This window comes from Pogonomyrmex barbatus, unplaced genomic scaffold, assembly GCF_055798465.1.
Source record: "Pogonomyrmex barbatus isolate J1 unplaced genomic scaffold, ASM5579846v1 scaffold9, whole genome shotgun sequence".
Taxonomy (NCBI): domain Eukaryota; kingdom Metazoa; phylum Arthropoda; class Insecta; order Hymenoptera; family Formicidae; genus Pogonomyrmex; species Pogonomyrmex barbatus.
In genome coordinates, this window is record NW_028297193.1 from 993513 (window position 1) to 1007476 (window position 13964).

At 36.0% G+C, this 13964-nt stretch overlaps 2 protein-coding genes across 3 annotated transcripts in view; both read left to right on the forward strand.

The window, feature by feature from the left end:
- Window positions 1–13964, forward strand: part of gw (trinucleotide repeat containing adaptor protein gawky) — a 60162-nt gene that overhangs the window by 27952 nt on the left and 18246 nt on the right. For both annotated transcript variants that reach the window (XM_089084499.1, XM_089084500.1), the window contains exon 16: window positions 1–13964. This exon is cut by the window's right edge and continues 18246 nt beyond it. In XM_089084499.1, the coding sequence (XP_088940625.1) occupies window positions 1–342 (342 nt within the window). In that variant the 3' untranslated portion in view covers window positions 343–13964.
- The window catches only part of thw (chitin-binding domain protein thawb), a 94614-nt gene continuing 80845 nt past the window's right edge, over window positions 196–13964 (forward strand). Inside the window, exon 1 of the mRNA XM_011641499.3 lies at window positions 196–328. The gene's annotated coding sequence lies outside the window, so the exon portion shown is untranslated. The remainder of the gene's footprint in view (window positions 329–13964) is intronic.

Here is a 13964-nt window from a genome sequence, read left to right on the forward strand (position 1 = left end):
GCTCAAGGAGCCCTAAACAATTGCGTCCTGGGTAACACAACGATATTTGCCGAATCGCCCGCGGAGAGCGAGGTGCACACGATTCTGCAGCAACTCGGCCATGGTGGACAACAGCAGGCCGGCGGTTCTGGAGGAGCCGGTTGGGGCCTTAGACCAACTAATAAAGCTGGTCCGCCACCCGATACATGGGGAGGCAGCTCTAGTCAACTCTGGGGCGCTCCGCCCACCAGCAATTCCCTATGGAGTAACGCGGGAATTGACAACAGCGATCAGCAACGAGCAACTCCCAGTTCTCTCAACTCGTACTTACCGGGAGATCTTTTGGGAGGTGAGTCGATGTAGAGAACGAAAGGCCATCCGCCCGAAATTTCGTCAAATAATTGAAAAAATTTACTTGCTTATTACGCAAGTCCGAATGCAGCTCGGCTGACGCAAACTTCGTGATCGAATGCGTATTACTTCCCTTCTGATCCCCGCCTCTCATTCCTTTAAGATTACACGATTACATTTTGTATATCTTAGTATTATCATGTATTGATCAGTGTCTTTGGCTAAAGCGGATACGAGATGTGTCCGCTTGTATAGTTGTTGATAATAAGAGAAAATGAGTGTGTGAGGGGATGAGGGGATAGGAGGGGGGAGCTTAGAGAATGATAGAGATGGTATGAGAGAGAAAGAGAGAATGAGACGGACGAGGTCTTCACGAAACGTCAATTATATTGCTAAGAAACGCAATTACTATAACGAGTTACTTAACAAAAAAAATTACTACCCTCGTATCCGCCTTGAGTAGAACACGCGTAAGCAAAAGAAATCGCAGCGGCATTCAGCCAAATCGTGCGATGAATATCTAATTTTACATGACAAAACACATTCATACACACATAACACATTCATAAAGAACACTCTACAGAAGAAAAAAAGAGGTACTTGCAAATATGATTTTTGCGATCGCGTTATTACTCTAAGGAGATTTACGGATTGCGGACAGAAGATCAACCTGGACCAATTACAACGGTCTCTTCATTAACATATTGGTGCATGTATCGCGTGCGATTTGCCACGACGCATAACGACGACGAAGTGGCGTTCTCGTCGTTCTAAGCCAATCTAGTAAGCATTTCTAATCTGAAGATAACGCGTAGAAGAAAGAAGATGGAGAAAAAAAAAGAATTATCCGTGCTCTCTGCCAGTTCATTATGAATGGAGAGCGCTTTTCAATGAAGATTTATCGGCCGAGGGTCTCTGATCAGGTCAAAGAGTGTTCCATTTTTGCTGGACAGTTCCGAAGACTGCAGCGAGTATCAAACGTAGACTGTATCAATCTAATCAAAAGAAAGAAACCTTAAAAAAAAAAAAAACAAGCATTGACGTCGCTGCCTGGTGTTCTGCCCCGACCCCTACCCCTATTCCCCCCACCGCACTCTCCGGACCCCCCACAAATGTGGAAGAAACGAAGAATGCAGGGATATCAGATCAACTGGGCAACGACGCAACGATACCAAATGTTATCGCAATAACGTAAATTTTATTCTATATTAAATCTAGATGCCACCTGTCGTGCCAATGTCCAGTGTGTCTCTTTACCATTTATTAACGTAGAGTTTAAATGAAGAAAAAAAGAAAGGAAAACAAAGAAAAGGAGGAATAGAAGAAAGGAGAAAAAACAAGTGAGATGAAGATTTAGAAGGAAGACCGAGAAAAGTGCTGATGTAATGGCTAGTAAAGTGGCTAAAAGTCGGGTTTACATTAAAGTAAACGTAAAGACGAGTAATGCAGCACTACGTACTGATTACTAGTACGTAGCATATTACGCTTCTCATTAGTGATGTTCGAACTCGAGAAATCACAATGATCCGCGTAAGATCGCAATGCAAGTAATGGCGATGTTACGAATGTATGGCATTTATTACGGGCGCATATAGCGAAGCTCGGTCTAGAATGAATTAAATTAGTTTTTCTCTTCAACGTCAAAGGTACCTGAACGGACTGATAACCAAACGACGAACAAGCGAACCGTTATTTACTCATGCACAACAGTTTCCTTTTTACTTTCCGCTTCTCCGTGTTGGTGGAGTGTTTTGGGAACGTTTCGCGATCAATCATTGGGCGCAACCGCGAACGACGTGAAAGAGATGACTTTTTTTCCTTCGCGAACTGAGAGTAAGTAGAAAAAAAAGAGTAAGAGAGAAAAATATATATATATCTAAATATATATATATATATATATATCTATATACATATATAAGCATATATGAAACTAGAAGGAAAAAAAGAAATAATTACAGGATGCTGTTCAGCGAGACGCGCGCAATAAAAGTGAACAACTACATATACACACACGCTGATCATACACGTTTGCCACGCATGACTGAATCTGCATGCTTGCAAATGTCAAACACGCCAAGCTAAGGAAACGTACATAGTAGCATTGGTCGACAATGATTCCGCCGCTTCCATGCGATCGGTCGATCCTCGCGGATACCGGACCATTATATCCTTTGGCGTATCAAATAAATCAAAAAACCATTGGGAATTTTTATATTTGTTGCCTTCCAAGGAGGAAGAAAGACAGAGGAGGAGAGGGAGAGAAGAGAGAGAGAGGGAGAGAGAGAGAGAGAGAGAGAGAGAGAGAGAGAGAGAGAATGAGAAAAATCGCTTTGTAAGAGACATCATCAAAAAGTTACATATTTCGCACATTATATGACGAAAATACCGGTGCATCGTCCGTGATGTGGACGCGCGATGAGAAATCCGCGCGGTTCCGCCGGTCACGTCGCCTCGACTCTGTCGGCCAGTGTTGTCATTGCGTAATGCTTAATTTTAATATTTTCGTAAGAATGCATAATCTAAGATATTTATAATTATTGTGTAGCATAAATAGTTCAAGAGGAGGTGGTAAAAAATACGACGATGCGATTATGACGACTAAGTGAGCTGCCCTTACAAAAACAATACAAGAAAAAAAAACGAAAAAAAAAAAAAGATTAAGTAGTGGAAGCGTTGCTTGTGAGAGTTGTTCTGTACATAATTGTATCGTATCCCCGAGAATGGATCGCCACGCAGATTGAGAAGATGAGTTTTTAAGCGATAACAAACACAGGTTACATAGCATTAAGATCGTAGTATTTAAGGATGATGAAAGTAAGGCAGTGTGATCGCTTAAATTTTCCAATTAATTCCATCTGTCATGTCCATCCATGGATTTCATTTATATGATATTGTCGTTTATGACGCCTCTTCCTTTAAGTTGGTGCATTTAAATGGACAAGGAGAAATCTTTAATCAAATCGACATATTTCAGTTGAAAAGAAAATTTTTTGCTGCAGTTGCCTTTTAGAGTTATGACGAGTTCCCACAAAGATAGAAAGCGAAGCGGAATTTGAACGCAATATTAAGAGCTATTGATTTATGCTTCTTGAATCGTGTGGCCGTCTACTTTCGGCGTACGATATAAATCTCATAAATCTCTCATTACTATATTATATACATACACAGACAGCATACCCCTCCCCCTGTACATACATATATGTATGTAATATGTATATGTATGGCATAACGCCTCCTTACATTTTACTTAACAAAGTTTAGCAGTGTGCGATAGATAGAATGGGAATATGCGGAAAAGATTGTATTAGATATAAAAACAATTATTATATGAACTTATGCTGCACGCTTATGCTATATATCCTAAATTTATGATTATGAACTATCGATACTAATAACTAGTTAACAACATAACTGTATTTGTGGGTGATAAGTTTTGAGAAAAATTGGTTAGATAATTCGCTGAATGAAATCTTTAAATAATTATTTTAAGACGTTTAAAAGATTAGATTTTAAATGATAGGCATTTTTAAAAGAGTTGGCAAGATATACAATGGCGTTCTAACAGTTCTTCATACAATAGATTTTAAGAATGTAAGTTTAAAATGTAAGCGTTTGAAGACTTAAATTCATGAATGCAGGTGAGGAGGAGTACACGACATGATCCAGATAGTGGTTATAGCGAATGAAGCAAGTAAGAGAGAGAGAGAGAGAAAGAGAGAAGAAAGAAAGGCAGTATCAATGAGAAAGCATGATGAAGCGAGTGAACGAATGTACGAATACAATGAACAGAGAGTGAAAGGAACGAACATGGAACGAAAAATAGAAACAAAATCCAATTGCTTGCTTTCACAAAACGGAGCGTGGTATGAAAGTGAATTGTGCGAATCATTCGTTTGCATTTCACATACTTGCAGACATGTATTTTCATTATGACAATTTTCTTGTTTGCCTCGGTGAACGTTCTAAGTGCAAGGTAAGTTAGAGCACGCTAATTTACGCTGATGGGAAAGTCTAAGGGATTGAATAAATGTTTAAAGTATGAGGGTCGTTAATTTTGAGAATCAAAGGGGATCTTTTCTCCGAGTTAGCCAAGATGAAATCGGACAACCTAATGTTAATTTGTTGTGATAACAGTGATTTATATTTAGGTGTATAGGGTCTCTTACGGTATGAATAACGGTATGAGTAATTCAATGGATTTCAATATTAATACCATAAAGTCTAATAAATAAATTTCAATCGCGTACGTAAGTAATAACAATAGTAATAATAATAAAAATAATATCTATATAATGATTAATCGATCAGAGGTCAGTGATAAGGAATAACTGATCAGAGAAGATGAAAATGAATTGGTGAAAATGAATTATTGACTTTGATATATATATATATATATATATATATATATATATATATATATATAGCTCCCGAAAGGTGCAAAATGCGTACTTGTAAATGTGCGTGCGTGAAACTTGTGCGTATATATGACATATATAATTGACTAAGCATAATCGATCGATCGTCACGATATAATTGTATGAAACATATGCGCAATAAATGCCGCGTGTGAAAGAATAATGCACATTCACATACATATGTGTATTATTGTACGCACGTACTTTTAATCAGATAATAAGTGGAATAATGTGGAAATTATAATTTTTAAACGGTAAATACTTTAACGACATCGACGCGTGTAGCCTATCGCTTAGTTATAATCTAACTCAAGTTAACTTTAATCCTTCTGACTCGTTGCCTTTCATTATTCGATATATATATTACACGACAATTTACACAGGACATATATATACGCAATACACAATCATGAGATAAACGAATTCGATAAAAATGGACTGACTAGCGAATGTAAGATAATAACTAAATTCGTTAATACACCCATTTAAATATATACACACACGCTCATACCTTGCGAATATTTGGTACAAAACAGTTGTTTTATCAGTGATTAATAGCAGCTAGAAAGAAATGAGAAAGTGCCAGGAGACAGGAAAAGAAAAATATGTCGATAGGAACGGAGAAAAGTATAAATCATTTTGATTCTTATAGTGTGAGGTTTTTGCACGCGACTCTTATTTTTAACCTGATTTTTAATTTGTACACACACACACACACACACACACACACACACACACATTATATATATATATTGCACTATTTGCAATGTATATATTCGATATATATATATATATATATATATATATATATATATCGAATATATACATTGCAAATAGTGTTTAATTTTTCTTTATTCTAGTTTAATATTTCTTTATTTATATGAATTAACTTTATAGGAATTGAAACATTATACGAGAAAATAAGTCAAATAAGTGAAAAAAGTCGTTTTTTAAAAGCGCGTTACGTTGATTTTTTATACGCTATAATTTTATGCAATATTTTATCATATTATATAATGTAAATTTTTTTATATTAATGAAATAAGTAAAAAAAAGTAGACCAATCTGTAGCTCATAGATATTTGTTTTGTGCCGAAGATATCTCAATGTAACAAAATGATCGTGAAATGGCAGTGCTTTTTGATATTTATTTCGCTCGTTACATCGATATTTCTATGCAATCTTTTTCTTATGGATAGAAAAAAGATCGTGAAAAATGAATATTTTAAAAAAAGAGGAAAAAAAGAAAAAAATCGTATATTATTATTCATGTTATACGTGTGTGACATAACATAAATATTCCTAAACAAATTGTACAATATTTAAAGCGAAATTTTCGAAAATGACTTCATGAAGATTAATATCTCGATAATATATCAAGTTTGTCTTTTCTACAAAATTTTATGTGCCTATAAGTTTTCAGTGTAAATAAGAAAGTTTATTCGCACTTGTAGTCAAAGCAACAATTGTCTCATATCAAGTTATAATATTAATGGTACAAATCGTATCAGTATTCTACCTTGTCAGAACACACGCATAGTTGTGCTTAACGTATGTGCAATAACTTCCTGCAACTTCCTTACGTAGAATTAATTATATTAATTAGAAATTGCGAATGTATCGCACTGCCATTACATCATCATTCTGCTCTTCTCGCTTTCTTTTTATGCAAATGATGGTTTTTGCTTGTATGTGCCTTCTTTTTTTCTTTCAAGCGTTATATAGATCAAATCGATCATTGTATTTTTGCTTTAATATTTTTATAGAGCTTGACTCGTGACGATGGACGTTCTAATGTGATGTTTTCAAGTATCGCAAGGGATCAATATCGAATTATTATATCGCATTATTAGATGAGCCAGTATTTCCTTCCGCATGACGGCTTTATCGCCACGGTAATTGTTATGATTGTACTATTTGATAAAGCCGCTCGTAATAGTCGCGATTTTCTATAGCTGTGATGCAGCCGAGATGCAACTGTGGTCCATAAAATAAGAAAAAAATCTATATCTTGTTCCCTGGTAAATTAGTATTACTGTGTTATATCATACCACTTAGCGTACTGCAATACAATAGCAACTATCTATCGTACAATATTAACTATTGTACGGAAATATCGCAGTGTCGTGCTGTCAGCTTACATAACAAGGATCTATCGTGGACCATAATTGCAATTCAGGCTGATGGTGGTCGTAGTCAATCGCGACTGATCGTTCTCCGCTCAAAAGGATTCTTCTTCTTAGGTCCCAAATCGCTTGAAATTCTTCGAAGCGCATTGGAAATGAAATCTTTCAATTAGATTACATCTGTAGAGTAGATCACGAGTAGTTTCAGGGGTCCGCTTTATCTCTCTATTGTTACTTAAAATCGGTCCTAGTCGAATATACACGCGTAATCAAATTGAAATTTTGAGCGGACCCAACGCCATTTAGAATACGCTGCTTTATCACCATGACAACAGCAAGCTTGGCTTATTTCTCTTTAAGAAGATCGAAGGATAAAACGGATAATACAGTGGATTTATTTGCGCCAATGATCATACATAGATAATCGCGTTTTACTTTACTAGGAAATGTATGCCGTCGTCCTTATTATAATTAGTTGCGAAAATCGATTCTGGATTATAAATAATTACTTCCAAAAACTTGTCTACTAATTATCTACGTATCGAGTTCATATTTCTAGTTAATTGCGTACATCGTCACGTATAAGCATAGTTTACACACTCTATATTTATTATATATGCTATATATTAGAGAATTATAGTCGTTACTTTAGTTAACTCGATCGAGTATCAAATATTGTTGTTGCATTTCCGCACTACGCGTTTCCTAGTAATTCAGTCACTAATTTAGTATCACATATACAGATGTATAGAACGTTGATGCATTTCATTTCTTGATACATTGGAATCTTATTCTTCTTCAAAATAGAATATTATGAGAAGAAAAGATTCCGGAAGTATTCTTTTGTGAAGAGAAAAGGAGATTGAATGTGTTTCGTTGAATTGCATCGATAGTTAACTAATTAATGAGTCAAATTCGCGTTAACGAAAGTCTCTTTGTATGTTACATTCCCATGTAAAGTCATCTGTAAAGTTTTTATTTGGAATTAACATTCATTGGCACATCGCTTGACAAGCAGCTAATTCAGAAGATAGACTTAGAAGTAAGCAACTTTACATCTCCTGGGAATTTAGGGACCGATGAAAAAGAATCTTGAGAAGGTTCCACTGAAGGATAGTTAATGAAAATGTTCGGTATTTTAAGCGAAGTATTCAGTCGTCATCATGTAAAATTATTCAGGGTTCCAAGTTCTGGTCTCGGGTCGTTTCTATTGCTAAACGGCAGTATTATGTTTGGGACATATTACATTCACAACACACACCATACACACCATACATACATACATACATAACGCATACATATCCACATAGGATTCATGATATTAATCTCGATGATCGGGCACTAAATCCGGTGGTATTAGACATCATTTATAATACTTGTTTATAGTCATATATAAACAAATATGTTCCGAAATTTCTAGTCTCACTTGTCACATTCACTCGTACAGAATAAAGTTCTTTTCATTTGTTTGGTATTATATTTTTAATAAGAATTTTATATATGAATCATTGATGTTATATTATTACTTTCTATGCGACTAAAAGACACACAGTTGACGTACTTATATTAGAAAAATAAAAAAGAATTACTCTGAAAATAGGAACAGGAATTAAGTTGAAGAATAAAATGTTCGAACATGAAACTTCGCGAAGAGAAAGAAGTTACTTTGATGAAATAACGCTTATATAAACGTCTTTTGAGAGATAAAATATATAAATACTGAATAGTAATTTCGATATGTGAACAACTGGAATAATATTTGAAACGAGTTTTCAAAATGGAAGCTGTGACATTCGTTCGAAGTGAATTTCATGGGACGCACACATTGTATGTCTTAAAATGCGTAGATTAGGTAAATGATAGGTACGAATGCAAAGGTAAACGAATCTAGTAAAATAATTAAGAATTGTAAGCGCCTAAAGAATTCTAGATAATTATTATATGTGTAATATTACGATTTAGTTTATTTTAAAATATTATCTGCGGAAATATTTCACGTTTTTCGTTCCGGCAACAACGTACGTCGATTAATTATCAAAATTGAAAACTTGGAATATTCTGTGATCCGCAGATAATGTGTCAATGCTGTCTTGAAATTGTATTACAGATTGCACAAAAGTTCATTTGAATATTCAACATACCGATAAAATTATGTTGGATCAGCATAAAAGATGCGACGCAAAACAATTTCTTGATATATTTACATTATTATTTTTATAAGTATCCTTGTTAAATTTTACATTTCAAGTTATGTTGTAAATTTTATATATTTTTCGGCCTTCGCGCGTTTAACAAGTTGCACATAATTTAATGTGATATCATAAATTTGTACTAGTTTTTATTGGCTCATAGATTCAGATATACACCAAATTAATTTTGCAGATCAACATAATTTTGTACGTGTTTATTTAGTATTTGTAACAAACGCAAGTACGGAAGGATCAATTCTTCGTACAAAATAAATTCTTATTGCGAAACGCCGTTATTATAACTAAGATTGTATGTAGGCATTATAGACTGAGTATTCTGTGAATGAAAACGAACGTAGATGCAATCCTGTTCGCTAATACGACGAGTGAAATGACAGCGAGCCTGTTGTATCAGTATCTGATTTATATTATAACAAAAAAAATCTCTAATTTATCCCATTCATGGACTTGTAAAAATAAACGTTTTAGATTAAGTTTATCGGTTTTATTTTATTTTATTTTATCTTGATCTTTTTTTCATCATGTATTTTCTCACGTATACAGAAAACGAACATAATCCAGCTTACGACCCACCCGGGTGAGGAATTGAAAGAGACGATTGAAGTAGAACGTGAAACCGTGCGAAACCAGTCCAGGTATTACGAGAGTTCATCGATCGGCGTGTCGTAAACCCGAAGGAAACGACACGTTCGTAATCTATAGAAACATATGGATACATATTCTTCCACTAACTCTGATATTACTCGACGAATGGAATGGTCTCGTATCTTTGAACGAGGATACACCTGTTCGAAATATTATTCCAGATGCTTCGCGCGCGGAAACGAGTGTTTGCAGTACGTGTTCTGAGAAGTCGGATGCTAGTGGCAAGCAATAAAAGGGTTAAACGCGTCGAAGGCTTAAATGCGTCGTGTGCAAACGTCATTTAATCGGTGATCATTTCAATCAAATCCTTGTCCCTCCGCTGAGGGAAAAACGAACGCTTAAGAGTGCCTCGCGGCATGAAACGGAATGTTCTCAAAATATCCACCAGTGGAGCTCTCCAAGACACATTACTCACTTTTCACTCGAACAAGCGTAATATATTAACATAATAACAAATTAGAAAACAATTATCTAAAGCGCGAGATACGGAGGCAACTTAAAAAGAAAATTCGACATTAACGACTCCTCCTACGATCCTCGCGAGCCTTCATCTTTATCGAGACTATCGTAACGATGCTAAATCGTTCGACGAGCGAATCGATCGAAAGACAAGAGGGAAAGAACGGAAAAGGAAAAGCACAAAAAGATCGGTATATATATATATATATGTATACCGATGGTCGTATATCGTATATTCGCACATATGTACGCACACGCATCACACGCGCCATTGTCGTAAGGTGTAAAACTCGATATAAGAACTCCTTAGCTCTAAGCGACAGCGTTATTGAGGGTAAAGGAAAGCGGGGGAGGGGGAGGGGGAGGGGGGGAAAGAAGAGTTAACGTAACCACGTACATACACATACACATACATATACATCTGCAATGTGATATTCTCGTGTCTTGTCCGATAAGACAGACGTTCATTCTAACGAGTATAGTTGGCGTTTGTCCTTCTTTTCGCGTAGTCCATAAGGTATCTATAAATATATTTAAGGGAAAAACTACATATATACGTAAGAGATAATCCGGGAGCGTGTGTACGTGTTCGGAGAAATTTGCGGATGAAAAGAGGAGAATGTAAGGAAAAAAAAAAAAAAAAAAAAAAACAAAAAGAAAACGAAAAAAAAAGAGAGAGGAACCACGCGATAGAGAAAACGACCAAAAATGTGCGAAACCGAGACGTGTACAACGTAATTTCGCGTTTTTTTTTTTTTAGGGTAGATAATTACGGGGAACTACCGTCACGAGATCCAGGGGGTGCGTCTTCTTAGGACTCCATCTCCATTCGTTCTTCTCCTCTTCCCCCTCCCGTTTTCCCCTTCTCTTCGTTCTTCGGGCAAAAGTACTATGCTCTCGTGTGGAAGGTTGTAAAAGTGCTCTCAAAAGAGCCTCTATTCCACTCAGTCTCAATCTCTGTGAGGGATGTAATGAATTAGTTGTAACGCACTTTAGTTAAAGAGTCTTATTCTACTTACATATCCGTGACTCGTAATTTCACGCTCGTCTGTGTACGCTATAGTGTTCACGTTTAGTGTCACCGCCGAATGAAGTACTATTTTTTCTTGCATCGAGATATCTCTGATATCTCGCACGCTTGCGACACGCTGTGTAACGTGTAACAGCGGCTGCGTCGCGCTGATCTGGCTGACACTCCACGCGATCGTACGGACGAGAAAGCGCGTGGCTGTTGAGAATCGAGATCGCAAGTCAGAGTTACTTGCGATTTTTTTCATTCATCCTCTCTTCTCGAAATTCCCCACTTGACACGCCCCGAAACGTCTGCCGATTGCCGGATGTCTGTCGATTGTTAAACAACACATCATCGCTATTCTTCTCCCTTTCGCATTAATCCTAGTTGTCCATTGCGCGCGTTGCAACCGCGTGAAACCGCGTTTTATTTGCGCACCGGAAGTATGTTAATTTTAAATTTTATCCGTAACTGAAAAGGCAACGCGTGCTTCTGGCACCGCCGTTAATTTCATTTTTACTTTACGCTATCCAATATGTATGATTATTCATTATGTTTCTATTAGATTTAGCTGCATCCTGCTGTGTTTCGATGTACCTGAAACCGGTGGTAAGGGTTTTTATGAAATACATCTCGTAATTTTGCGTGTAACGCAACATATATTATTCCCAGCGACGTATGCATTATCAGCGTCCATATTTAGCAGATAACAGGGATTTGACGCGCCCCATACTCGGATATCCGTGCATCGTTGCGAGAAATCCCTTTATAACAATATCGCGTTATGAAAGACCACGTACGGAATGTCAGTCACGTAGATCATCGTCGAAATGTCGGGGATGATTTTTCCGCTGTAAATCGGAACAGTACTCTTTGCCCGTCCCGTTTAACTCTCCTGCCTTTTACCTCGTTTCATTCGTATTAACCGGGAGTGGTGTCTTCAGCCTAATCCTCAAAAAATAAAAAATAAAAAAAAAAAAAACAAGCTTAGACGGCTATCGCTCCCGGGGGGGGTAAAGAATAGTCTGCAAAATTCTAAGTGTGTCACATGCCATCTTAGTCCGTAAGCGTTCATACTTATTTTTTTATAAAACGTATAAAAGTATAATCGTTCTATCGTATAGTTTGTAACGCTTTGTTAGTCGTCGCCATAGTTTCTCGCCATCTGTGTCTGCCGAGTCTGCCGAGTCTGCCTTGATTCCTCGATACATCTCTCTGTTTCTTCGCATTTAGATTCTCATATGCTGACACAGTGACTTAAATTGCCTAATTTTTTTTCTCGTAATTTATTCGGGTTTATCGAGAGACACCCCGTCTTCTCGGGGCGAGAAGAGTGATGTTTGTCGTGTGCTAATTAATCTCCTTCCTGTTCCCTTGTAAACTGAAATTTATAACGCGTTGACAGAGCGCAGAGCGTGGCTCCGGTTGATCTTTCTTTCCAAGTGATCTTTCGCGCTTTATCGAAGGATATCGAACAACAATCGTTTTCGCGTCGTCGAACGAAACGTAGAATCGTAAAGAAATCCAAAATTTAAACGATACGTATTAAAGTACGACGTGATATTAAATTAATTATCAATTGAAGATAAAATTAATTATCGACTAAGATCGTGAAGTAAGTCCGTAATATAATTAATCAATTTTAACGGTAATCGGAAAATATTTATATATTTATTTGAGGGCATTCAAAGGAATTTTTATAGGAATACTCTTTTAATAAGGCGTTACTTTTATCTCGCGATTTTAAATTACTTTTAAGACTTGGATGCGTGTAATCGATCGAGATTACGACCAAGATACTTGTTTCGATATTAAGCTTTAAGGAAACACAAAATTTTATTTTTTAACAGATCTCGGCGTCGTTAAATTATTTTTAAGGCTTCCGTTTGGAGATGTGAGCTCTTCGAGTAAATCGATTGAAATTAATAAGCTAATAAGGTACTTGTTTCGATATTAAGCTAAATTTCAACGTGTGATCTTATTCTGCTTTTTTATTGACGATTCGCGCTCAAATTTATTTTTATAAATGAAAACTTAGAAAACGCCAGATACATATACACACACACATATATATAAATATTGCTTTTATAAATTATATAAGAAAATTGTACATTAAATAATCGTACGGTAAAGAACATCCATATCCTCTCTATCGACCTAAGAAATAATATCTATCTAAAAGTTCTCAAGAATATTATTTTCTCTGTAGCGTCTTGTACAATTCTAATTATCTTGCGATTAATCATATATTATTTAATATGCGAAATATAAATAAATTTATTTTTATTTCAAGCTCAATACACGGCGAGGCTTCGTTCTCGATGCAATCGCGGATGGAATAGATGAAATTCTAATGTGACATCAAATAAGACATAAAAACACAAGATTAAACGCTTGTAAAAGCGACGTGTTGACAAATAAGACTTCTCTAAATATACGTTTCCGCTTATTTATTCGATTATGTAGGGGTGAAATCAGCTGTATATTTATATCGACAACAATACTAATCGTATCAATTCTAGTTATTTGCCGCTTAGTAATAATTATTTAGTCTCCTCGATAATTATACCTTGTGTTCCGTAATAACAATCTCGATGCAATCTATAAGTGCCCGTAAGCGTTATCAAGACGGTCTCATTGTGTGTATCTACTAAAAGCTTAAATTGATAAGGTAATCTCGGGAGCTCGTCGAAAACACATCTATGGATCCTCACTAATAAAAGTATAATAATAACAATACCTTAATATTAATAGTAATATTAATAAT